Consider the following 26,229-nt stretch of genomic DNA (forward strand, 5'->3'; position numbering starts at 1 on the left):
GCCTCTTCTAGCTCTGAAAAGTTAACATCTACCAGCAAATGGAGATGGGCCAACCCTTCTTATCTTTGGAAAATGGTGTAGAACACAAAAGGACACTTCTTCAGATTTCTATGCCTCTTCTCATGGTTGGCTTTAGGATATAACTGTATTCAATTTTCTGGAAGAAAATACTTTTTCATGAAACGAACTACGTCTTGCTATGAAATGGGATAAATGGGTAATTGGTGTAATGATAATAACTCATTTAGATTGCTTTGTTCTTCATTATTTCATTCAGTCATTAGCTCATAAGACCTCCAGGAGCCTATGTCCCATCCACACCTAACAGTCCCTCCAAGTTCTGGTTCCAGGAGAGAGCGAGTGTGACCTCCCCGCTGTGACAGGTAATCCCTGTGGCCCATGAGGGAGGAGATGGCCTGGGAACCATTTGCCTGTCAAGTGTACCCATCTGGACAATTCTCCTTGGCTGGGCAAACATACTGCTCTCAATTTTTCATTCATATCAGTGAAAGGTGAGGAGAGGCCCTCTCTTAAGATATAACTATGCAATCATGTAACAAAACTGGCTAATGGCACTTCATTTATTTCAGGGCTAAATGCTCATTATTGTTTGTAAAGGATGAATTTATAACCTCAGCAGAGTTAAGTTTATACATGGTTGATTTCTTACAAAGGTAGGAAGTCCTCGTGTTCTTGTCAAGCTTTGACTTACAAAACTTTCGTTTTCTTTTAGGTTGGTGTGTGGGGGTATCTAAGAGAATGTTATCAACTAGATGGGGGAGAAGGGATATAGAATCTGAAATGTGGAAGAAGGGAAAACACATTTCAGAAATTTTAAAACACACACACACAAAACCCAAAACACTGAGTGGGTGTCATGGGAGGTCTTGACAGAAAAGCCCACACACGAGCTCCTGTGTTTATGTGCTTCCTGCAGGGGCTAGGAAGACTGGATTTTCCTCACGGAAGGAGTGTGAATCTGAAAATTCTTAAACGAAAAGTGGTGTAATTTCATGCTACAAAGAGGCACTTGGCTTATGCAATTGAAATAAAAAAGTAAAGTGCCTACCTGAGTGTTTCTAGGATAATTGTAGGCAAATGAGACTAATTAGAAGCCTTTGCAGTCTGTAATTAAGAGCTAGGAAGTAATGAATTCTGTGATGAAAGATCCCTGGATGTTTGGGAGAGTCATACAGAAAGAACACTAATCCTTTTTGGAGGTTTTTACACATTTGGGACAATGAGTGTAGGAAATAGGGAGAGGCAATATTTTAGTACCAGTTATAGTTGGAAAATGACATTTAAATAGAATGGGAGCTTACAAGGGGCAAGCTGAGAAGTGCAATCGTCTCCCCTTATTTGTGAGGTACATATTCCAAGACCCCTAGTGGATGTCTGAAACCAAATTTTATATATATATATAAAATTTTATTTATTTATTTATTTATTTTTCTTATACTAGTACACACATCCCTTTTCACTTAAAGGAAGCACTTTACAGCTTCTCTTTGGCATGTCTAAATTGCTAACGTCATTACTCTTGCGCTTTGGGGCCATCATTAAGTAAAATAAGGATCCCTTGAACACAGACACTGCTCCTGCATGGCAGTTGATCTGATAGCTGAGATGGGTACTGAGTGACCAAGGGCAGGGAGCATAAGCTGTGTGGATACGCTGGACAAAGGGATGATTCATGTTCTGAGTAGGACCGAGTGGATGGTTTGAGGTTTTATCTCAAAATAGCACAAAATTTTAAACTTATGAATTGTTTGTTTCTGGAATTTTCCATTTAATATTTTCAGATGGCAATTAACCATGGTAACTGAAATGGCAGAAAGGGAAAGCACAGATTGGGGGGGATGGGGAGAACTATACTTTCAGTTGAAGCAATAGGAAAAATTAACTTTTGGGAACTTTTAAACACATACTTTTTCACGCCCCATGGCCAGACCCTTTGTTTAGATCCGGTTATTATTGGAAATGGGAGAAGGTGTGAAAGCAAAGGAGGTAAAGGGAAGGCAATGGGGAAAGGAGGGAGCAGGAAAGTCCACTTTGCTGAATAAAGAATATTTCATAGGATAAGCCTGACATATTCTCCCCCCAATCAATTTGATTGAAAAGCGAAAATGCTACTGTACTTTTAAAAACACAGTTCATTCCTAATTTGCCATGACAATATATAATACAGAGAAAATACGGCTACCTATCAACATAAGCATTTCCGGGGTGAATCTTTGGCAAAAATGTAACCGGCAACAATTCATTCAACCAGGTTCCAGAATCATGGCCCTGAACTTTCCAAAAGCTTTCCCTCAGAAAGGCTTTCTTGCATCTTCTCAGCCAGGCATGCAGAGGTCCACGTTGGTTCTAATCTAATAGCTTTGGTAGAAACAGGCTGAAGACGACATGAATACAAAATACTTTGTCTGTAGGCTAATTTGCCGTGGATGTGTAAGGCCCGAAGACACTGGCAGATTAGTAAATTTCTTAAAATATAAACACCAGTTTCGGTAAGCCACACAGGTAGAATAGCCGATGCATCAAAAGAGGTCAGCGCTGCATTCCCATGATTTGTAGAAGGCATCTGAGTAAGGCCACCAGGACAGGAAGCGAGTGTCTCTTTGGGTTTTCCCGCGATGATTTCCCATCAGCTGCACGTTCACGGGAGGGGCGTATGCAAGGCAGCCTTGGACTTTGCTCCCACGCTGTCAGCGGGCTGCGGCTGCAGGGAGGACGTGGCAGTGGGCTGGCTAGTGGCTGTGCGTGGAGGGCTCAGGGCGCAGAGGCCCCGGGTGCAGGGACTTCCTCTCGGTCCGCCTTCCGCAGGGGCTTGAGCTGGGCTGCAGAGGCTGGCTGGCTGCCCTTCTGGTCCTTGAATGGGGTGGCGGTGGGTCCCGCCACCTCAGATGATGGAGCAGCAGCGGTGACACCCGGAGCAGCGTTTCTTTTTCTTGGGGTGGAAGATGGTGAAGATGGCTTCGTCGAACACCGCCTTGAGACCTTTCTGCGTCAGGGCCGAGCATTCCAAGTAGCACTGTGCTCCGATCTTAAACACACAAGGGAGAAAGGCGTGAGAGGAGAAATGGAAAGGGCACCTGGGGTCGGCCCTCTGCCCACCCTAAAGGGCTGCTGCAGCCGGCTCCTCGAACAGCCTGGGTTTGGGTTTTTGTTTGTGTGTTTGTTAATCCTCACCCAAGGACATGTTCCCATGGATTTTTGGAGAGAGTGGGAGAGGGAGAGACAGAGAGAAACATCTCTGTGGGAGAGTCACATCACATGGATTGGTTGCCTCCCGCACCCACCACAACTAGGGCCTGCAACCCACATACATGCCTTGAACATGCCCTTCCCTGGAATCGAACCCTGGTCCTTTCAGTCCGCCCATAGGCCAACGCTCTATCCACTGAGCCAAACCAGCTAGAGCAGATAGTTTTGTTTTCTTTTGCATTTCACTTTGCCTCTGCTATCCCGATTTTTTTTTTGTGTGTATATTTTTTTTACTTTCTACCATTAACAATACGTGGTTATGAATTAGTTTTGGTAAGCAATGCATTCTGAAAGTCATCCATAACCATTTATTCTTTATATAAAATTATGAAAATAGAGGCTTGTATCATGGTCTCAATATGTTTTTGTGAACAACAGGTGTAAGCATCCTCTCATTTTGTACCCAGAATGTATAAATTTGGTACAGTGAAATATATTTATCACCTTCTGTACATGGAAAGGCAAAGTGTCAACTTAATGGATAAAACATGAGGAGAGAGTGGGTATATGGTTTTACAGGTCATTATTGAATACAACACACTTTTGATAGGGTATTTCTCAGAAAGGTAATATCCAGTTGATATTATTATTATTTTGTTTTAAGACACTTGAAAAGGCATATTTTTAAGCAGTTGAAAAACCCAAAGCATAAAAAAAAAATCATAAAATGCACTTATTGACAGAGACTATCCTTGTCAGTAGATAGTCTATGCACTATTTAAAGATAAATAGTTTGTGCTTGCTTAAAGCTTTATTTCAAAGCTTTTAATGATTTCATCCTATGATATACTTGATATCACAAAATCCCTGTGAGAAATATAAAAACTCAGAACTACAGATTGTCATTAGAAAAACTGTAGGGCAAAGCAGACCATGTTTTGCAGTCAACTTCGTGAGATAATTCATGAGAGGGCGACCTGGAGTTTTAAGTTCTCACAAGCTCAGTGTGAGCCAACAATTGGATGAGGGCCTTTTAATATCAAGGACCTATAGAGAAATGCTTCTATTAGATGCTTTGTATTACAAGAATAACTGAAAAATTAAAGCAGGTTTAGAAGAGGGTGGCTGAATGGCGAGCTCCCAGAAACCAGAGCAGATTAGGGCCAGTAGCTTATGCCAGTGATAAAGCAGGGCCGGTGCCAGGCGACAGGGAGTGGTGGGGATTGCTGCGGCTGTGAAGTGCATACCAGCTCTGGAGTTGGCGGCATCACTCAGCTTTAGGCAATGTTGCCATGCAGGCATGTTGGTTCACTATTGCCCAGCTTTGTATTTTTCAAGAGGAGTTGGACATTTGGATGTTTAGTTAATGTTTACCAATTTTCAAAATGCTCTGTGGGCCAAGCAAAACACTGATGTGGGATATCTTTGGCAGCAGCCAGCCAGCTTGTAACGCATGGACCAAAGAAATTTATGGTTTAGTTTAGTACAGAGTGGGAACAGCTCCAGAATTGTTTAAGGACACCCAAACAGAAAGTGAAAGAACTAGACCCAGAATCTGGGGCTCTTTTCTGGGTGTTCTTTGCCTTGTTCCAGGACAGAAACTGTGACTCTTATCACTCAGCCAGAAGCTGGTCAAGTAGACAAGCAAAGAAGTGAGATTGTGTACTCACGCAAAAGCCCAGAGATATAAAACGAACCATGAAATAAAATTGTTCTGATTGAGTTCAGATATTATGCATTTTTTTTTTTTGGAGTAAAGAATGGTTACTGTCTGAGCCAAAGGAGAACACCCAAAGAAAAGATATTGGATCTTGAAGATTGATTTTATGGCTTTTGTTTGACCATGGCTTGACCTTTGAGCTAGAACATAACTTTTTTTTTTTTTTTTTTTTTTTTTAAATAATGAAAAAACAGTTTCAAGAGAGGGATAAAAGGTAGAGAAAATTTTCTTAACAATGCTATGAAATGTCATTTGTCACATTTTGGAATTGTGTCCAGTGCTCGATGTAAACACCTGTGAAAAGCACACTACCCTACTGAGCGTGTCAACTGAAGGATGGCTTGAAGTGTGCTAGCTCTTGTCAGTCATCCTGAAAAAATGCCCAGAAAGTGGGGCCATTCTCTCTGGAATACCTCCCCACAAATGATCATGAGCCTCAGAAGACTCTGGAAATTACAGGAGAGCTGGGCTGAGCTCGGCTGGCATATGGGGTTCTTGGCTGTCTGGTCTACAAGATGGGCCAGGTACTCTCTCCTTATCCTCCCCTCACCCCCCACTGCTGCTGAGTGTGTCACTATTTGCCTTTTGATGGTGCAAGAGGAGCCCAAACTTGTCTTTTCCAATTCAGACATCCCTGAAGATAATGAAATAGTAGATCAAGGGTTACTGTAATATTATTTTGTACTCATAGATCCAGAAAGAGTAGCAAGCAGATTATGGGTGTGATTTGGGAACTGTGTGTGAGAAACAGAACCCAGGTCGGAGGTGAGTACTGTTAACCAAGTATCAAGTGCTCTGAAGGTCAGAGGGAAGAATGCATCCTGGTGCAGGGAAAAGGCACAGCCACGTTATAGAGATTGCTAACAAACACGCCACTCTCAACTAAAACAAAAGCACACCATTTGCACCTCAAAGATGGGAAATGGAATACTGATACTGTCTCAAGGAAATACTGCTTTTCTTTTCAAAAAATATTTTTATTGATTTTCAGAGAGAAAGGAAGAGAGAGGGAGAAAGAGAAACATGGATGTGAGAATGAAACAACTGTCAGCTGCCTCCTGCATGACCTCTACTTGTGATGGCGCCCACAACCTGGGCATGTGTCCCAGCTGGGAATCCAACCAGCAACCTTCTGGTGCACAGGACGATGCCCAACTAATGAGTCACACTGGTCAGGGCAAATGTTGCTTCTCTACAGCAGCTATGGCCTCTGCTTCTTGGAACAAAGTGACCTACACAGACACGGACTTTAGAACCAACCTCTAAGAGCTCAGGATTTGCAGACTCTTGCTTAGATACACATGCTAGCAATCTGGAACATGCCTCACAAAGAGGATTTCTTTTCAAGAAAATAAAGGAGATTTAGGAAAGTAAACTGAGCAAAAACTTTTCAAATAAATTATAATAGCTAAGATTCATTGTCTCAAAGCTGGGACACTTATCAGACAGAGGTGTGCAGAACTTAAAGTATCTGGTAAGAAGAAATGGAAAAGAAATAAACAAACCCACAATGACTAACCAAGCAGAAGAAAACTTGGTCTTCCTTCCAGGCTGTCCTTGCTGAGGTGCGACAGGGTACAGAATAAGGGTGTGACTGGAAGGAAAAAAGGCAAAGAGGTTTTCCCTCTGTAGACGTGTCTGAGGGGGCACACAGATCCAACAACAACTCTGGTTTGCTGAGCCAGACCTTGTGTTAAATTAGCTAATTTAATCGTCCACGAGAATCTTTTGAAGTAAATCTATCACCATCCTCATCTGCAGCTCAGAAAACTGATGCCCAGCGAGGTCAGGGAACCCCTGTCAGGCCTCAAAACTGAGGTATTTGAATTTGTTTGTCTCCAGAGCCAGAGTCTTAACCACTCTGCCAGGCTGTGTCTAGCCAATGTAAAGATGTGGCTGAAAGAACACAAGTGATGAACAAATAGAGAAGGAAAGGAAAGGTAAGGCGATTCCTATAAAAGGAGATGGGAGGTTAGCAGAATAAACAGAGTAAGCTGGAACCTAAAGAAATGGCTAATAGCAGGGAGACTCTTTATTTCTTATTTAAGAACTAGGAACGATACACAGGGAGGGCAACTTGTGAGCCAAGACATGGAAAAAGAACCGAATGGCTGTGCGGGAAAATCCATCTCCACAAATCAGTATTGTAATCAAACTGCTGAAAGAGGAAAAGCGTCTGCAAGCTCAGTAAATCCGCTATTGATTTCTTTTAAGACTATAGAGAAGAGATTGCCAACTCAAGGGCGAATAATGTGAGTGCATTGCTTGAGTGCAGGTAGTATGCAGTGGTAGGGATGGTGGCAAACTGAAGACTCACGTCTTGTCTAAAACACTGTTTAGAACTTATAGTTGATCTGGAAATGCTGGCTACTTTGGACAGAGCTGATTTTTTTTTTTAGAAGCCAGAAATGCATATATTTATGTAAAGGTTTCAAATTGTTCAATGTTGGCCACTAAATCACATTAAAAATATCTGTGTGGGCCGATCAAAAGATTTATAGGTGAAATTTGGCCCATCACTTGCCAATGTGCTCCTCAGGCTTTAAAGGATGCTTTTGCATGTACTGGTCCCCCTATTTGAAAAATTTCTCCCCAGTCTCCTATCTTTGTCCACCTGACAAATATCCTTATCCTTAAAACCTGGCTCAGATACCGACTGCTCCAAATGTTTTCTCTGAATTCTTCTCCCCTGAATGTATCCGTGGCTCCCTTCTCTCCGGTACATGTGCTGTGTTTATTCAGTTGGCATTCTCTGTTTGCGTGTCTCTGCTCTTCTAGCCTTTTGAGGGCAGGGGCTGTCTCTCTCATCTCTGTAACGCCCACCTCAGCGATGAAATGACAGGCTTCGATGACAACAGGAGAAAGAGGACCAAAACCAACCACGGAGGGTATCAGTGACTTATGCCATCAGGGGGAGAGTAGTAAAGCCTACAGTTGATCATGGCTGGACATCGATGACAGGATTTTTGCAGCAATTTTGTTGCTTTAACCTCCCCTCCCCCTTTCCCCCATGCCTATTATAATAAAGCCCAGCAAGAAACAGTGCTGAACCAAAGGGTGGGAACGACAATATATAGGCACAAGGTGAAGAAAATGGCAGGAGAGGAGGAAAGAGGGCCAAAGACAGAAAAAGGAAAAATGGTAGTAAGCGTTTTAGTAAGAAATACCTTAGAACGACTGAGCTTAGAAAATCATGTTTAGGTTGTATCAGGAAGAATTGGGAAAAAGACACACAGAGAATTATAATCTTAGAGCTAAAGTGTGGCAAAGCTCCTGGCACATACTGGGTATTCAGTCAATTATTATTGAATATATCTAGCAATGTGGGCATACACAAATGAGCAAAGAATGGGAAAAGTAGGCTGACAATGAAAAAATGCAATGATGAAAAGAAGAGGGAGGATCAAAAAGTACAGGGATAATAATAAATATTTATTATAAACTGATAGAAAGTACTTATGTAAACAGGATTGACTTTGAAGTGTAAAAAAATTAGAAATATATATGATGCAAAGATGTCCTTTAAAAATAAAATGCTATCAAGAGCAAAAAGAGATGATAGATGAAAAATGCTTTGGAAAGCGAAAAATACTAAAAAAAAAAAAAAAAAAAAAAAAAAAGGAATTGGATATGAGAAATCTCAACTTGCAAAGTGTTTATGTATGGGGAGAATATGCACATTAAAATATGGGCCTTAAGTATGGCTGATGTGGCTCAGTGGTTGAGCATTGATCCAGGAATCAAGAGATTGTGGTTTGATTCCCCGTCATGGCACATGCCCGGCTTGCAGGCTCAATAATTGGAAGGGGGCATGCAGGTGGTAGCCAATCGATGATGTTTCTCTCATCAATGTTTCCATCTCTCTATCCCTCTCCCTTACTCTCTCTAAAAAAATAAAATAAATAAAAAATATATTTTTAAAAATACGGGCCTTCAGCATATAAAAAGAAGCCCTGAATCTAAGGATTTCTTTTTAGATTAGGCAAAGGAACGTTATAGTTAAAGCCCACTTTCATATCTCAGCTCTGCCACCTTCTAGTGGTGTGATTTAACTACTCTGAGTGCCAGTTTTCTCCAGGAAAGTGCAGATAATAATATACACGCCTCAAGGGGTTGCTGTGAGGATTAATGAAGACAAGGCATGCGAAGTGTTGGCACCAGACCCAGCACACTTGCGCACACTCTTTAATGCCAGATGTTATTATAAACTGCTTGACAGGAAAGTGAGGGGGCAGAGAAACTTAATGCATCTCTATGATTACATGAATTGTGATGAAACCAGTTAAGCTCTTGTTTGGTTTTCTTCTAAATTGGATCTTGTAAGCTAAGTATGATTCTCTCTGTATCTGGTAGCAGATTTGTATGGAACCACAAAATACCCCAAAGAGCCAAAGCAATTCTGAGAAAAAAAGAATGAAGTGAGAGAGCAGAAGTCACATTACCTGACTCCAAATTATATTGCAGAGCTACGATAATTAAACAGCATGGTATTGGCAGAAAAACAGACACACAGACCAACGGGACAGAATTGAGAGCTCAGAAATAAAACCACACATATAGGAGCAAATAATTTTTGACAAAAGAGCCAAAGACACACAACGGGGAAAAGAAAGTCTCTTCAATAAAGGGTGCTGGGAAAATTGGAAAGCCAAATACAAAAGAAAGAAACTATGACAGTTTGTCCCCAGGTGCAAAAATTAATTCAAAATGGAACAAAGACCTAAATATAAGATCTGAAACAATAAATTACATAGAAGAAAATGTAGATACTAAACTTTGGACCTTGGTCATAGAGAACATTTTATAAATTTGACCCCAAAGGGGAAGTAAAGGGAAAAGTAAATGAATGGACTGTATTAATCCAAAACCTTTCTGCAAAAGAAACCACCAGTAAAAAAAAAAAGGGGGGGGTGGGCAACCAACTGAGTCAGAGAGGATATTTGCGAACAACAGCTTCGACAAGGAGTTAAGATCCAAAATATATAAAGAACTCATACAACTCAATACCAAACAATCCAATTAAAAAAAAAAATGGGCAGAGGACATGAATAGACACTTCTCCCAAGAAGACATACAAATGGCCAACAGCTATATTAAAAGGTATTCAACTTCACTAGCTATTAGGGAAATGCAAATCAAAACTACAATGAGGACCACCTCACACCTGCTAGAATGGCCATTATCAACAAGATAGGTAATAACAAGTGTTGGAGAGGTTGTGGAGAAAAAGGAACCCTCACTCACTGGTGGTGGGAATGTAGACTGGTACAACACTATGGAAAAACAGTATGCCAGTTCCTAAAAAAAAATTAAGAATAGAGTTACCATATGAGCAGCAATCCTGCTTCTGGGTATCTAATAACAACAACAGCAACAACAACAAAAACCCCTCAAAAACAGTTATTTACAAAGATATATGCATCCCTATGTCAACTGCAACATTATTCATGGTGGCTAAGACATGGGGAAAACCATAGTGTTCTTTGATAGAGGATTAGATAAAGAAGATGTGGTATCTATGATAATAAAATCATAATATGCTAATTAGACTGGACATCTTCCTGGAAGATCTTCTGGACAAAGCTGGAGCTTTGAGATAAGCCCAGGTACTGGGTGCCATGGGGAAGCCAGTGCTGGCAGCTAAGGGAAGGAAGGCCTACTCTTGCACAAATTTGGTGCAATGGGCCTCTAGTATATACATTATGGGGTACTATCAGCCATAAAAAAAAAGATGGAATTCTGCCATTTGTGACAACATGGATATAGACCTTGGGAATATTATGCTAAGTGAAATGTCAGACAGAAAAAGCTAAGGACCATATGATCTCACGTATATGTGGGATATGAAACTCATAGACACACACACGAGTATGGTGGTTACCAGGGGGAAGGGGGTGGAGGGTAGTAAAGGATAAAGGGGGCCAATATAGAAAAGGAAAAAGAAGCCCCCAACCCAAGGGTTTGTTTTCAGATTAGAGGAGGGGCAGAGGCGATTAGTGGTGGCGAAAGCCCACTTCCATATCTCAGCTCGGCCACCTTCCAGTGGTGTGGCTTCAACGACGCTGAGTCCCAGTTTTCTCTAGGAAAGCGGAGATGATAATATACACATGTCAGGGGGCTGCTGTGAGGATTAATGAAGACAAGGCATGTAAGGCGTTGGCACCAGGCCTCGCACACTGCGCACACTCCGTAATGCCAGAGGTTATTATAAACTGCTTGACAGGAAAGCGAGGGAGCAGAAACACTTAAAACATCTCTATAATTACACGAATTGTGATGAAACAAGTTAAACTCTTGCTTGATTTTCTCCTAAATTGGATCTTGTAAGCTAAACAGGATCCTCTTTGTATCTGAGAGCAGTTGCTAGGAGAAGCTGGCAAAAGGCAATAACGTGGTGAACTCAGCCATTGTTCCTAAAATAAGTATGAAATGAGATGGGAGGCTCTGGAACGACTTCTTTTCAGAGGAAAAAAAAATCCACACAAAACTTCCCAAATGAGAAGTCAGGCTGGGATGCTGATGATGGTGGGAGACAGGCCTAAAGCAAGGGATACAGAAACTGCGCTTCTTGAAAAAAACAAAACAAAAAACAACCCACTGGTGCAGAGCCTTGGGGACCTCGTTGTGAAAAACCTGTAGCTGGGAATCACATACGACTATGTGTGGAGGTATATATTTATGCACCTTCGCAAGATTGTTTAAACTGGATGTTTGAGGAGAAGGTAGGAGAACCTCTAGACATATCTACCCATTTCTTTTTTTTTCCTTTTTTATATTTTATTGATCTTGTACAGAGAGGAAGGGAGAGAGATAGAGAGTTAGAAACATCGATGAGAGAGAGTCATTGATCAGCTGCCTCTTGCACACCTCCTACTGGGGATATGCCCGCAACTAAGGTACATGCCCTTGACCGGAATTGAACCAGGGACCGTTCAGTCCCCAAGCCGACGCTCTATCCATTGAGCCAAACCGGTTTCGGCCATATCTACCCATTTCACAGGAGGAAAAATACTGTAAGTGGTTGGAGGAGACAGTTTTACACAATGGTCAGGTGCGCAGGTGTGACGCCCGCAGAGCTGGAAGAGAATTGTTCATGCTGGCATTAGCTGAGTAAATCAAATATGGCTGTTTTCCTCAGACTCTGTTTCTCACCTGCAAGATGGGACAAACCCTATCTTCTCGGAAGAGTTGTCCTGAGGCTGAAGTGAGACAGCTAGTGAAGGGCAGAGCATACTAAGAACCGCGAGAAAGGCTCACCCGGGAGCTCTGACGTTACCATCCGCAGAAGTAGGAAGCATTCAGCCTCTCAGGTATGTGTGAGATATTCTCTTGCATCACACCCACACCAACATACTGTTATGGAAGGGATTTCTACTCAAGTGTATCGTCATTAGTTTTTGGTACCTAGTAAGAGGAGTGCATACGCTTTTGTTCATGAAGCATTTGTAATTCATTCGTTCTCCCTCACTTTAAAAGGGTGACTCCTTGGGGCATGCATTGGGCAGGGATAGTTTCTTCAGAAAACAAAAGAGATTTCTGAAAACCGCTGGCCTGGGTGGATGGGTTTGTGGCTAAATTAACGGAGGGTGGATTCAGGTTATGGAAAATGACTTATAATCCTTTTGCTTATTTTATTATAGTGTCTTTTTTACACACATCTCAGTGGTAATGGGGAGACAAAGGTTTGGTGTCTGGCAAATACTTTTTAAAGTATTTCTCCCCTCAACCCTCAACTCCCCAAATCACTATTCATGTTAAGAGTGAAGAAAGGGCCAAAACCGGTTTGGCTCAGTGGATAGAGCGTCGGTCTGCAGACTGAAAGGTCCCAGGTTTGATTCCGGCCAAGGGCATGTACCTTGGTTGAGGGCACATCCCCAAGTTGGGGGTGTGCAAGAGGCAGCTGATCAATGACTCTCATCAATGTTTCTAACTCTCTATCCATCTCTCTTCCTCTCTCTAAAAAAATCAATGAAATATATTTAAAAAAAAAAAAAGAGTGAATAAAGGTCTGAGAAAACAATCCAGCTGTGAGCGAATTGCTATTGTCTGCAGCTTAGGTTCTCCAACTAGGTACCTTTCCGTCTCTTTTACTCCACTCGATGCTGTTTGTGACACCAGCCAGCCTCTCTATGTGGCTGTGCATTATGTGGTGAGAAAAACTGAACAAACATCACCCTGCCAGATGCTTTGCCTAAGTTTCTCCCAAGAAAACCACAAAATGCCTTTTATGGGGTCGTTTAAATGAGTTACACCGATAATAAGCAGTGCGATTTACAAATACATATCTAATGACTCTCTTTAGTCATACTAACTACGGCAAATGGATATTCTGTAGGTTGCTAAATCACATGCTAAGTGCCTCAGCTGTTTGAAATTCACCAAGTTTCTTTGCTTAATGAAAAACAGATAATGCTGGCTGATGAGAACGTCCACCAAACGGTCCCTTCTGGCCTGGCGGGAACAGAGCGGGAGAAAATGAAGCCTAGAGGAGGTTCTGAACACGGTGCACTTGAAGAGCAAAAGCCTACGCAGCGCATGCCCTCCAGAGCGGACAGCAAACCCCCCTCGGCGTACGTTTAAAACGAAATTCAAACCCGACCCTACCGCCTTGGCGAGCTTCACGCCGTGCTCGTAGGTGAGAGGTTTCTCCTTCATATACAGCAACCGGGCCAAGGTTTTGGGGTCATCGCGGAGATCAATCTGCAAAAAAGCATACACACATGTGATAAACTCCTTCTTCTTCTCAGGAGTGACCAGGTATCTTATTTTTATTTTATTTATTTAATATATTTTATTGATTTTTTTTTTTTTTTTTTTTTTTTTTTTTTTTTTTTACAGACAGGAAGAAAGAGGAATAGAGAGTTAGAAACATCCATGAGAGAGAATCATCGATCAGCTGCCTCTTGCACGGCCCCTACTGGGAGGCGCCCGTAACCAACGTACGTGCCCTTGACCGGAATTGAACCCTGGACCTTTCAGTCCGCAGACCGACGCTCTATCCATTGAGCCAAACCGGTTTCGGCCATGACCAAGTATTTTAAACTGTGACATCACAGATCTCTCCCCTCCCCTCCATGAAATGTATGAAGTTGATACATTTTCTTTAAGAAAGCACACGCACATGCCCAAGTCTAAACATGATGGGGACTTCCTCGTCCGTGTATGCACCAGGCTTTCCTGGTCCTCTCCCCTTCAAAGCAGTTACCGGGGGCTGAGGACTGTCTCCAAGGATTCGGTGGCTGTCTCAGATGTTTTGGAAATTTTCTCTTTATTTCTAGAGCATTCTGATAGGGCACACAAGATAACTGATGGGTCTCATTACCTTACAGTGATGCTTAGTTGATTTCATACTATAGTATTCATTTTTAATAGTTTATTTCCTGGCAAAAGAGATATATGTTGGCTTTTTAAAACCAGATCTCCCCCCTCACAGGGGTGAGGGTTTGCCCACTGGAAGAATATTCTAACAAATGCGCTGCGGGCTCTGAAGGAAAGTCTGAAGGAGAAATTTCCAAAGGGTTTGTTTGCTTAAGGAATAAGCATTCATCTCTCCAAAGGCAAGATGACTCTGCAAGTAGCATGCATGTTTGGTTAGGTTTTGTAGTTTAATTAAATATTTTAGTTGCTATAACATCTCACTGTGTATGAGAACCCAGGCATACATGAATGGGTGTGAATGCGGGCCCATGTCCTTCAGCATCTTCCCTTTCTATGACTTGGGGCTAGTACTTTGGGTTTAATACAAAGAACAAAATCTACTTAAAACTATAAAAAGTTGGGACAACATCTAACACCTTTGTGCAATTACTGTGTGAAATCCAAGCAGCGGAACTTCATTAGCTTTGAAAACACTTTAAAGGCCTTTGTGGTCGCAGTTTAGCTTATCTGGAATATCTGTCTTCTCTTTGTCCTGAGATCTGGGAGACCCAGGCGCTTACGGGTAAGAGGGAAGAGTGAATCTGTTGGCAGGAGCGTCACCAAGGCGTTCCTGTGCATCCTGATTGCTGGCGTTACTTTGCTATTCACACCTATTTTGGAACTTAGTTATACAAAATCTCAGCTGGTAAGTGCACTTGACATCCCCTCTTCATTCTTCTGGCTCAGGGCAGGAGAAGGGTGCCAATTTAAAAAATTACCTGGTTATTTAAGAATAAAAAGCCAGGTGACTCATTTTGAAAGGTCACATTAAAACTTCTGTTTTGAATTACATAGCTCTATTCTTTTCAACGATGGCTAAGTAATTATGCAGACCTTAAGAACGGCTGGGCTGTTTGTAGGATTGATCTCACCTGAGATCCTCTTCTGCAGTGTTTGGTAGGAAAAAGGATGTTCAAGAGATTCCCCTAAGGACCTTCCCTTTTATGGCCCTCTCCCGCCGGCCCCACCCGCCTGCCATCGCCCCCTTTATGTCACCTGGGTCCCGATGAGGACGTAAGGCACGTGGGGCATGCAGTCCTTCAGCTCCGGGACCCATTCCTCTTGGACGTTGTGGTAAGAGGCAGGATTTACCACCGAGAAGCAGATCAGAAACACGTCCGTGTTGGGGTAGGAGAGAGGCCTCAGCTGGTTGTAGTCCTCCTGTGGGGAGAGCGGAGAGGGGGTACAGCCTGGTGAGGCGGGTCCCGTTTGGTTCCGTGGAATCCTGACACAGGCAAGATCCCACAGACCCCGTGCCTTCCCTGCCCTGGAACCTGGTGCTTCCTCATGTTACTAGAAACAAAGGAGCCATCAGTTAGAAAACATCTTTTTGCTATGTGTGGAAATGATAAATGGCTCCCTTTTAAGATGAACTTTAAAAAAATATTTTTAACAGCTTCAGTGAGATAATTTACATACCATAAAGTTCACCCACTTAATGCGCATACTTCAATAAGGATTATTGCAATTCTGTCACATTGGAACCGTGTTGTACTGAATATGTTTTTGAATTAGTGGGCCATTGGCCAAGGCACGGAAATGCTCTCCTTGTACGCTTTTTAAAAGTTGCATTTAAATTTAACGTAGAAAAGTTAACTAAAATGCAAAACAAGGAGTTGAAGAATTATGTTGTGTGAAGGTTTAGAGCTCAGAATTTGGGATTTGTTTCCAAGTCTAACTACCACCCTAGGGCGGCCTAATAAATGTAATGCCAGTTTAGTTGTTTTCTCCCCAGAGACTTTTCCGAGCAGAATATGCCCTGGTAAGAGGCCCACATGCTAAGAACGCTCCTTCCCAGGCCATAACCTACAACTGCTGATGACACCACCTGCCCTTTTCACTTCTTCCTCACACCTGCGGGGTCATAAACGGAGCAGGACTTTGTGGATTTTGTCCTCATGCCCAGCTTGTACTCTGTTCATGGCAAATGTTCCATAAATGCTGTTGACTGATGAGATGACCTTGGTCTTCAGTGACCTGCAAATGAACACATGGCTTTTCCATGGGTCACTTACTGTGATAGAATCACCTGGGGAGTTTTAAGACCATCTTGATGCCCTGTTAGCCAACTACCTGCCCTTACCCACTCTCCTACTCTGGGGCCAATTAAATAAAAATATCTGGCTTGCACATCTGGGCATTTCGACTTCCTTGATCTGGAATTGAGAACAGTTAATTACATAGTCATCATTATCACCACCATCAACCATATATATATATATATATATATATATATATATATATATATATATATATATCTCAATGATTCATTCTTAAGGGCCAGCCATTGTTTCAAGCACTTACATGCATTATCCTGTTGAATCATCACCACTGGAAAGATGGTATTATCAATGTCCACATTTCATAGAAGAGGAAATTAAGGTTAAGAGAAGTTCAGCAACTGACAAATGTCACAGAACTATTAAATATCAGGATGGGATAGTTAGCCTGAATCCAACTCTAGCTCTTAATCGTGACCACACTATTTGCTTCAGAATTTTAAGTGGCAGATTAAACATTTTCTCAAAAATTCAGTTACCCAGGAATCTTAATATAGACTCATGCTTTACCCAAGGGGCTAAGAAATAAGAGACCACATGGTGTGTGTATATATATATATATATATATATATATATATATATATCTACTATATAACTAGAGATAACTACTATCTATCTATCTATCTATCTATCTATCTAGTTATATATATATATATATAGTAGTTATCTCCTTCATGGCCTGCATCTATCAGAAAATACCACCAGATGGCAGCAAACACTGTATATTTAAAACCTCAAAGCCAAAAAAACAAAACAAAACCCAAAAAACTGGGAGGAATGTCACAGCTAGACGAGGTAGGAGCAAATAACTGGGAGTCGGAAAGGATCATGACTTTCTACCCAGAAGCTATCAAATGAGTCCCTCCAGCTGAGGGGCTTCTGACCGTGTCCTTCATCGGACCTTATCCTGCTCTGTATTCTGATCTCTCTTCCACGGAAACATTAGTCTTGCTGGGTTATTCCCTTTAAAAATGAATCGTAATTGCCTCCTGAATATCTGTCACTGTTAAGGATGCCAAAGGAACTATATAAAGAGAATAAGAATTGTCAATCCAGTCGGGGGAAAGAAAGGAAAATATGGGAAACAATTCAATTTATGTGGAAGTGAGACGGGTGAAGCATTTCTTGTTCTTTGTTAGCTCCATGATCATAGAATAATGAGAATCTTATTTATTTTTATTTTAAAAAAATATATTTTATTGATATTTTACAGAGGGACAGAAAGCTAGAAACATTGACGAGAGAGAATCATCGACCAGTTGCCTCCTGCACACCCCCACCGGGGATGTGCCCGCAACCAATGTACATGCCCTTGACTGGAATCGAACCTGGGACCTTTCAGTCCGCAGGCCGACGCTCTATCCACTGAACCAAACCAATTTCGGCAATAATGAGAATCTTGATTTGCCTGAATGATCTGACAGTCAGTACCGCGGCTCCCAAAAGCATGGTCCCCTGCCAGCAGCATTGGTGTCACTTGGGAGCGTGGTAGGCATGTCCACTCCAGCTCCCGCCCAGCCCTCCCGGAGCTGAGGCTCTGGGGAGGGGGTGCTGCACCCTCTGTGTCTCTGTGTGCCCTCCAGGTGACTCTGTAACATCACGTTTCAGAAACACAGGTTACCATGCTTCCCTTTCCCCCCAGCCAATTTTGTAGTTTAAGAAACCCCAGCCTAGACAGATCATCTAAGTGACTGTATTCACAGTGAAAGGTAAGCAAACATACCTTTGAAGAAGCCTCACACGTGGGCCGCCTGGGCTCTTTCAGCCCCCATTTGCCACTGGCCAGAGCTGTGAAGTGTGGCAGGGGCTGGGGATGAACAACAGGGAGCATCTCCTGGGACTGAGAGCAGGGCAGTGGGAGGTCGAGAGATTTGAATGTGTACCAGCTGATAATGAAGTGATTTTTATGTTTATTTGTGATGGAGCACAATGAGAGCCTAGATTGGAGGTTGAGATGGTGTAAAAGGGCTGAGAGAGTGGGTAAAAAGTCTAGCTGGTATTTGAAATGACTGATAAGACTGGACGACCAGTGCTTGAGTGCTTCTTGAAGGGAATTTAATCTAAAAGAAAAAAACTCAAATGGGCCTTCGGAGGGTTAAAGTGGACAAAGAGGTTGGGGTGAGGGTAGGGGTGGAAAATCGGGGGGATGGATATTAGGGAGAGTTGTGGGGCAAGGTAGGCTTTGTACTTCCCATCTAGCTACACCCCAAAGAGAGGAGAGTGGTTTGAAGGCAGGCCTGGTGTTCTGGGAGGACTGTGGGTGGCTATTAGAAAAGCTCAGGGACCCCCTTAGCATCCAATGGTTCTGGTGGTGAGCGAAGCCATTAGACCAGCCCTCCTCAGACTTGATGCACATTTGAATCCCCCAGGATCTTGTTAAAGCACAGATTCTTTTAAAAAAATATATATATTTTATTGATTTTTCACAGAGAGGAAGGGAGAGTGATAGAGAGCTAGAAACATCGATGAGAGAGAAACATCTATCAGCTGCCTCCTGCACACCTCCACTGGGGATGTGCCTGCAACCAAGGTACATGCCCTCAACCGGAATCGAACCTGGGACCCTTCAGTCCACAGGCCGACGTAAAGCACAGATTCTTATTCAGCAGCAGGTCTGGGATGAAGCCCGAGAGTTTGCATTTCTAACCACTTTCCAGGTCACACTGACCCTGCTGCTCAAGGGACCACACTGGGAGTGGCAAGGACAGTGCTTCGCACACTCCTTCCACCTCTCTTATCCCCCAGTCAATTGGAAGTAGGAGTCTGCTTCCAAGTCTTCTTGGGTTTAGTGACATTTATCCCAGATTTCCAGCACAAGTCTCATTTTCCTATTACCCCATAAACACGCTCATAGCTGTCAGGCTTGGCTTGGAAAACCTGGGCAACATACCTAGGGCGGGGGTGTAGCCCAGCGCTTAAGAGCATGGGTTAGGGAGGCACCTTCTCTGGGTTCAAATCTCACCCTGTCCCGTGACTACTGTGTAGTCTTGGGTAAGCTCTCTCTGCCTCAGTTTCTTCCTCTATAAACTGGTTGGCAATAGTGTTGGCATCATAGGACTCTGATGGGTATAAAAGGTGTTAATATTTGTAGGCCACTTAGAGCAGAGCCCTGAATGCAGTAAGCTCTTCAGCAGTCCAGAGTCCATCCTGCATCCCGTGCCAACGATTGCTGCAGCGCCCTTATCTTCATTGGAGAGCAGGGCTGAATCTGAAATGAGCTTTCTCCTAAACTGAGTGGTAACGAGACCCAAACGTTTACATGCTCTGGTCGAAACTCTGATTCAATGTCTCTACAGATTCATTTTTCAAAATGTGTGGGGAAGTAAGATCGTGTCCTAAGGTTGTCATGTGGGGAAACTGCTATCGAACCCCCAATTTGCACACTCTAAAACCACAGTAAGAAGGGTGTGATCAAGAAAGGGTGGGTTACTCATTGAGGAAAAACAATTATTTTGAGGTTTTAGGCAAACTTTCCATGGAGGACTGAAGCCAGGTTCTGTTCTCCAGATGGCCCCACTGGGTGAGCCAACAGTGAAGGGGAAGACTGACGTCCTTCCAAGTAGACCCTGGGTTTCCTTTAATGAACCCCAGCTGTACTTGCCGCCCTGCCTGTTCTATGTCTCTGTAGCCCACTGGGGAAAGGGGCCTTGAGAAATCGGGGCCGGAGCAGCCCTGGCGGAGGCGTGCAGCTGACGGCCTTCCTGCTCCCACGCGCCCATGGTCGCTGGTGACGGATAGGCTGCCATGGGCTGCGGTTTCTCAGTGACACACCCATTCTGTGCTTGCCCACATGCTGATCCTGCGGGGCTTGCATGCAGGGAACTCGGGGATGTACCCTGCTGAGAACCAGACTCCTGACACCAAAAGATTCTCGTTCTTCTCTGGCAGCGCCACTACCAGCCACTTTTGCAGATGTTGCTTTGAGATATGTCCATCCTGGAGTTTGGTCTGAGTGGCCTCCATCTGAGCAGCGCTTTGCCCATATGTAAGCCAGGGCCTACTCAGAGAAGGAGGCAAGACGTCTTAGTACCATGGCTGGCTCCACTCTGGGTGGTGGGAGTACACTGGGCACAGAGCCATGACCCGGGAGAGACCCCTGTCCTAGCTTGGCATTCCTCAGCCTGCGAAGGGCTAGGCGTTGCTCCAGCGTCCCCACCCCAGCATCCTGCTCTCCACTGGCCTCTCACGATGCACTCTAAACTACTGGCCTGCAAGCACGTCATGGAAAAGTTGGCTCTCGGATTCTTTGAAGCTGAGCCAAAGACCTGAACCCTAGAGATGCCTTTCAGAGAGATGCTCAGAAATACACTCCTAGGGGGGATGTGCCGGACAGGAAGAGACGGCAAGACCTAGAGGGATCTGGCTCCCAGGCCTGGCCTTATTGCCTCCCCAGTGTGAGCTGAGGGGCAACATGCAGGGTCACCCTGAGAAACAGCCCTTATTTCATTGACTAACCCAGCGATTTTCAACTGGTGTGCTGCAAGTGTTTTTAAAACATGCAATACCTGACTTAGGGGCACTGACACTTTTCCCTTAGATTGTCAAATAAAAAAGTGATAAAAGCCAACACAACAATAGTTGTCTAGTGTAGCTGAATCAAAATTACACTTTTTTTTTTTTTTTTTTTGGTCAGATTGGGAAAAAGAACAGTCTTCGGTGTGCCACAGAATTCTGGTAATTAGCTTATGAGATGTAAAGGGTTGAAAATCCCTGGCCTAACCTAATATTTGGAATTCTAACAGATGAAGCAGAGTTCTGAAGAGACTGTTTGTAGAAGACTCTACTCCAAGTCCAAATATTAGTTTGTTTCAGGCTTTGGGGAGAGAGCTAATGCCTCACAGCAGCTGCCATGTGCTGGCAGTGTGTGTGTGTGACTTCACTGTGAACTGTTTTTATAAAGCAAATGCTTGGCTGGCTTGTCAGGGCTGGGTTAAGGTCCTAGTTGTGCCCGAGGCCAATGAAATGCAGCCAAGTGGTGGAAACCAGGTCAAAAGATTTGTTCAGGGGTAACTTTGAGGGCAGAAATAATGAGTTCCTATCAATTTACCTTTCAGAACACGTGCTTTTTGAGGTTGGTTTCATTAATTCTGACCCAGAGTTAGCTCAAGCTAAGATGAGGGACACTGCTCCTTGGTTTAATCATGAAATAAAATTATGCACAGCAAGGCATCTTGCTGGGAACTCTATAGCGGGGCTCAGAGACTTATTACCTTTTTGTAGTTCAAAAAGGAATCAAGTTTGAGATCACAGCTTTTTCTTACTAGCAACTCTGGCCAAATGAGTGTTTTTGAGTTTGTTATAGATGTTCCTTAGCCTCATGACTGCACCAACATTATTAGACTATAACGGAGGAGGGTGACTACTCTATCTGAGGCAGGGAGTGGAAATTTTGGGACAATGCTTCTAAATTAAATTTGTCATAAAGACTGATTGGCAGAGTCATTGAACCATAGAAATCAACTCGAGTAATATTTTTCACCACCTCTTCCTAACACTAGGGACCATGCCTCAACCACCAAGGACTTCTAGAGGGGTGATTCTCAAATTTTAATGTGCACATGAATCACCTGGGGGTCTTTAAAAATAAATTTTAGAATGTAGTAGGTAGAGGTGGGGCCTGAGATGTGCATTTCTAATAGGGTCGCTGGTGACATTGATGCTGCTGGTCACTGGACCATACTTTGAGTGACAAGGATGGTGTACAGACCAGTAGTAGTATCACCAGGAAACATGTGAGAAATGCAAATTCTTGAGCTCTACCTGTAGAACAAGAAATTGGGGCTGGGGCCGAGTGGCTGGTTTTTGTGTGATTGTGATGCCTGTTCAAGTGTACGCACTGGTCTACAAAATGAACTACCGGTCATCCTTAGTGTAACAAATTTCAACATTTAATAGTTCTTTAAAAAAATATATATTTTAGGGATAGACAGTTAGAAACATCGATCAGCTGGCCCCTGCACACCCTCTACTGGGAATGTTCCCCTAACCAAGGTACATGCCCTTGACCGGAATCAAACCTAGGACCATTGAGTCCACAAGCCGACACTCTATCCACTGAGCCAAACCAGTCAGGGCAACATTTAATTCTTTACTGCTGAAAAGTTTCCCTTAGGTCTAGCCTCAAATCATTTTGCTTAATTACTCTATTTCTTTTAGCCTTTCTTAGAGTCATCTTTTTTTATTTTTATTAACTCTTTTAAAAATATATATATTTTATTGATTTTTTACAGAGAAGAAGAGAGAGGGATAGAGAGTTAGAAACATCGATGAGAGAGAATCATCAATCAGCTGCCTCTTGCACACCCCCCACTGGGGATGTGCCCGCAACCAAGGTACATGCCCTTGACCTGAATGGAACCCGGGACCTTTTAGTCAGCAGACCAACGCTCTACTGCTGAGCCAAACTGATTTTGGCTCTTTTTTTTTTTTTTTTTAATTCTCATCTGAGGATTTTCAAAAGAGAGGAAGGAGAGAGAAGACATTAATTGGTTGCCTCCTGCACACCCCCTATTGGGATCAAACCCATAGCCGAGGTCCTTCAAATGCAAATGCCCTGATTGGAAACAGATCCCAACACCCTGTGATGCCCTGGATGATGCCCAACCAACTGAACCACTCTTGGAGTCATCTTTTAAAGTTCCTACCCATAGAATTTGAGGCCTAGAGGAAAATGTAAGACATGTTCTGATTCTATTTCCTCGTGTTTTATGTTCCCCTAGAGCTTTGTCTACCTCTGAGCTTTCAAAGTAGCTGCTGGAAAACATTAAAGTGAAAGTTAAGTTGAAGAAATACCTAAAACCATTTGTTGTTATATTTTATCCGTGCCCATCACTTTCCCCTGTGTCAGAGGTTTAGGTCAGTCCACTTCCTTCAATTTGGTGTTTAAAGATATTTTTGCCCTACCTTTAGAGCTTCAACTCCTATACTAGTATAAATTTTTGTTTTTCTAAAAAGGACCGAGCAGTGGGAAAGAAGAATTGAACTCCACACGAGCTTTTAAACCATTTTATTGAATTTGAAATTAAATAGAGGCCTGGGGAGGTTGTTCTGGGGACAATTAACTCATAGAAGTTAACAATTGCATGGACTGCTATACAAGGGGGAGGGCATGAGGGGCACAGAACACTTTCTAGAAGGCGCGGGAAACAGAGGTTCCAGAGTCAGGCCATAATTCTTGCTGTACAGAACTTTTAAAACTGGATTTAATATCTATAAAACCTGACTATAGGGGAGAAGGGTGTAAACTCCTCTTTCTTTAAGACTGTGAGTCCCTGATGAAGGGGGATACCTCAATGATTATGTGATTGAGTTTGGCAACTCCAGACCAAAGAGCTGCACACCCTTCTTGCTGGAATGCTTTCTGGTGGAGGAGTAGCCAAGTATGAGGCCCCTGTACTTAGCTCAGAGGAGATGACCCAATCTTCCCATATTGGGGATCTGGGGGTATCCTGTTCTAGTTCTGTGTCATGGTATTACTGTGAGTTCCCACTTCCTGAGAGTAGATGGTCCAAATAGCCATCTGCTGATGAGGGGAAACTGGATGCTCTTAGAAGCCTTGAGTTTGGAACTAGATTCTCTAGGTTCCCCACTTCTTAGACCTGCCCAATATTAGCCTTTGATGTCCCACAGACATTTATACAGTGGTCCTTGCAAATGACTACAGAAATCCTAAATAAAATTCCATTTACTTTTTTTTTTTTCCTAGTAAAGAGCTTTCAAGTTGAGCAGAAAGACATATAACCAGATACTTGGGAGGAGTGGGGAGAGAAAGGGGCGGGGAAGGCCTAGACAAATGTATAACTATAAATAGCAATTACCAGGAAACTCACAGTGGGAAAGAGCGTGGTCAGATATTTACTCCAAAGGACTTAAGATGTAAAACTACACAACCCACTGATTTTGACCTTAACAAGTGACCCAAGACATATGGTAACAAAAGCTCTATCAAAGAAATTGGCCCACAGCTATCCATTGCTTAACCACCTCCTCTCCAGCCCGTGAACTTGTAACATTAGAAACTTTTCATAATGGAGTATGGGGTGTTTTGAAAGAAAGTTAAGGTGGCATTTTCACCAAGTAGAGCATGTGCTAACTGTTAAGTGTTGAGAGTTCTAGTTCATTGCTTTAAGTTAATGGTTGGCCAGGTTTTCCAAACTTGAAGAGATATATCTGACAGAGTGAGAATATTTAAAAAATCTTAGAGAAGTGAGAGTCAACTTCTAGCTATTCACTTTTGGAAAACATCTAGTTCTGGCTTTTCTTTCTCCCAACACTTACTCTGTTTTCTTCCTACCCCTTACTCACTATCCCCTATCTCATTCAGAACCTTTTCACAGCTCATTAGGCAATTCAAATAAAGGGTGGACAAAGAATATAGTGCAAAAATATAATGGGTGAAACTCAAACTTGAAATTGACTCAGTAATCCTAGATCTGGAATTGATATGAGTAGGAAGAACTTGAGAGTCTTGGCCAAATACATTATTTTGGTTATTGTTAGTCATCAATCAATGAATAAATTATTATTTGCCTATTAACATCTTGAATCATGTAATGTTTAGTTTTTTTTTGTAATTATAAATATTTTTAAGATGTTAAGAATAAGCTTTGGTTGTCATTTAGGTAGATAATAAATTTGCCCTCAATGATCAGAAGAGGTAATATCTATTGAAGGAACCAATATAATAAAAATAAAACAAGATAATAAAAATATACCTGTCCTGCCGTGTCATACAGTCCGAGCAAGTGTTGCTTGTCTCCCACGGTCACAGTAACTAGGGGAGAAGAGAAAAAGAGAGTCCATAAATACAAGCTTTAATCAGGAGCCTTCACATTTCTCCATGCCAACCTCTCTTTGGGCAGCGAGGGTAAGCATATGCCTCATCCATGTATATTCTAAACCAAGATGACAGCATGGTTTCCAAATGAAAGACAACCTTGGGCTGCAGTAAGAGTGGATGGGCTGAGCCAAGACCAGATTTTTCAAATGAGATTGTTATTGGGGGAAGTTGGGGTATCACTCTCCTACTGACTGCCAAGGTTGGAGTCCTTATGATATCTGGAGAAAAAGAGTTTTCTGAGACTTGCATGTGAAGATGAGTGATTTAAAAAAATATATATATTTTATTGATTTTGTACAGAGAAGAAGGGAAAGAGATAGAGAGTTAGAAACATCGATGAGAGAGAGTCATCGATCAGCTGCCTCTTGCACACCCCCCACTGGAGATATGCCCGCAACCAAGGCACATGCCCTTGACCGGAATCGAACCCGGGACCCTTCAGTCCCCAAGCCGACGCTCTATCCATTGAGCCAAACCGGTCTCAGCTGAAGATGAGTGATTTTTATTTGCATGGGATTACATCCCTGGGTTTCGAAAGTCCCATTTCCCTGAATCGAGTCCGGGAAGAAGTATAATTGGGGTTTTAGTAGAGCTAAAAGCAAAGCCAGTGCCCAGAGTTTCCTTTCCATGTTGCAGATGGGTCCAGTTCAACATTAGTCTAGTTTCAGTCGATTAATTCATTGTGTGTGGGGCAAATGCAGGTGAGTCAAGAGAGCATTACCCCCCCCTCCCCCCCCCCCCCCCCCCGCTGCCCCGCCCCACAAGAGAGTCCTTAGAGAGCAAAGAGAGAGAACTTCTTTGTTCAGGGGATTACATATTCTGAATTTCTGGCCCTTGCAGTGGCCACACCCATTCTGGCCAATGACCTATTCCAGGTGTGACTGACAGGAAAGCACCCTCCCTATGTCATCCCAACTTTACGGGCATTTATCTATCTTCCCTTGCTGGACCCCTGGAAGTGTAAAATTGTAGCTTCCTGGCAAAGC

At 42.9% G+C, this 26,229-nt stretch overlaps 1 protein-coding gene across 1 annotated transcript in view; it reads right to left on the minus strand.

Moving 5' to 3' along the window:
• Window positions 1-567: 567 nt before the first annotated feature.
• The window catches only part of RHOJ (ras homolog family member J), an 84,465-nt gene continuing 58,803 nt past the window's right edge, over window positions 568-26,229 (minus strand). The window contains exons 2-5 of the mRNA XM_084867240.1: window positions 25,119-25,177; window positions 15,341-15,505; window positions 13,532-13,627; window positions 568-3,046 (exon numbers count right to left, since the gene is read on the minus strand). Coding sequence (XP_084723366.1) covers window positions 2,903-3,046; window positions 13,532-13,627; window positions 15,341-15,505; window positions 25,119-25,177 — 464 coding nt within the window. The 3' untranslated portion in view covers window positions 568-2,902. The remainder of the gene's footprint in view (window positions 3,047-13,531; window positions 13,628-15,340; window positions 15,506-25,118; window positions 25,178-26,229) is intronic.

This window comes from Pipistrellus hanaki, assembly GCF_964339955.1.
Source record: "Pipistrellus hanaki genome assembly, chromosome: 1".
NCBI classification, from domain to species: Eukaryota; Metazoa; Chordata; class Mammalia; order Chiroptera; family Vespertilionidae; genus Pipistrellus; species Pipistrellus hanaki.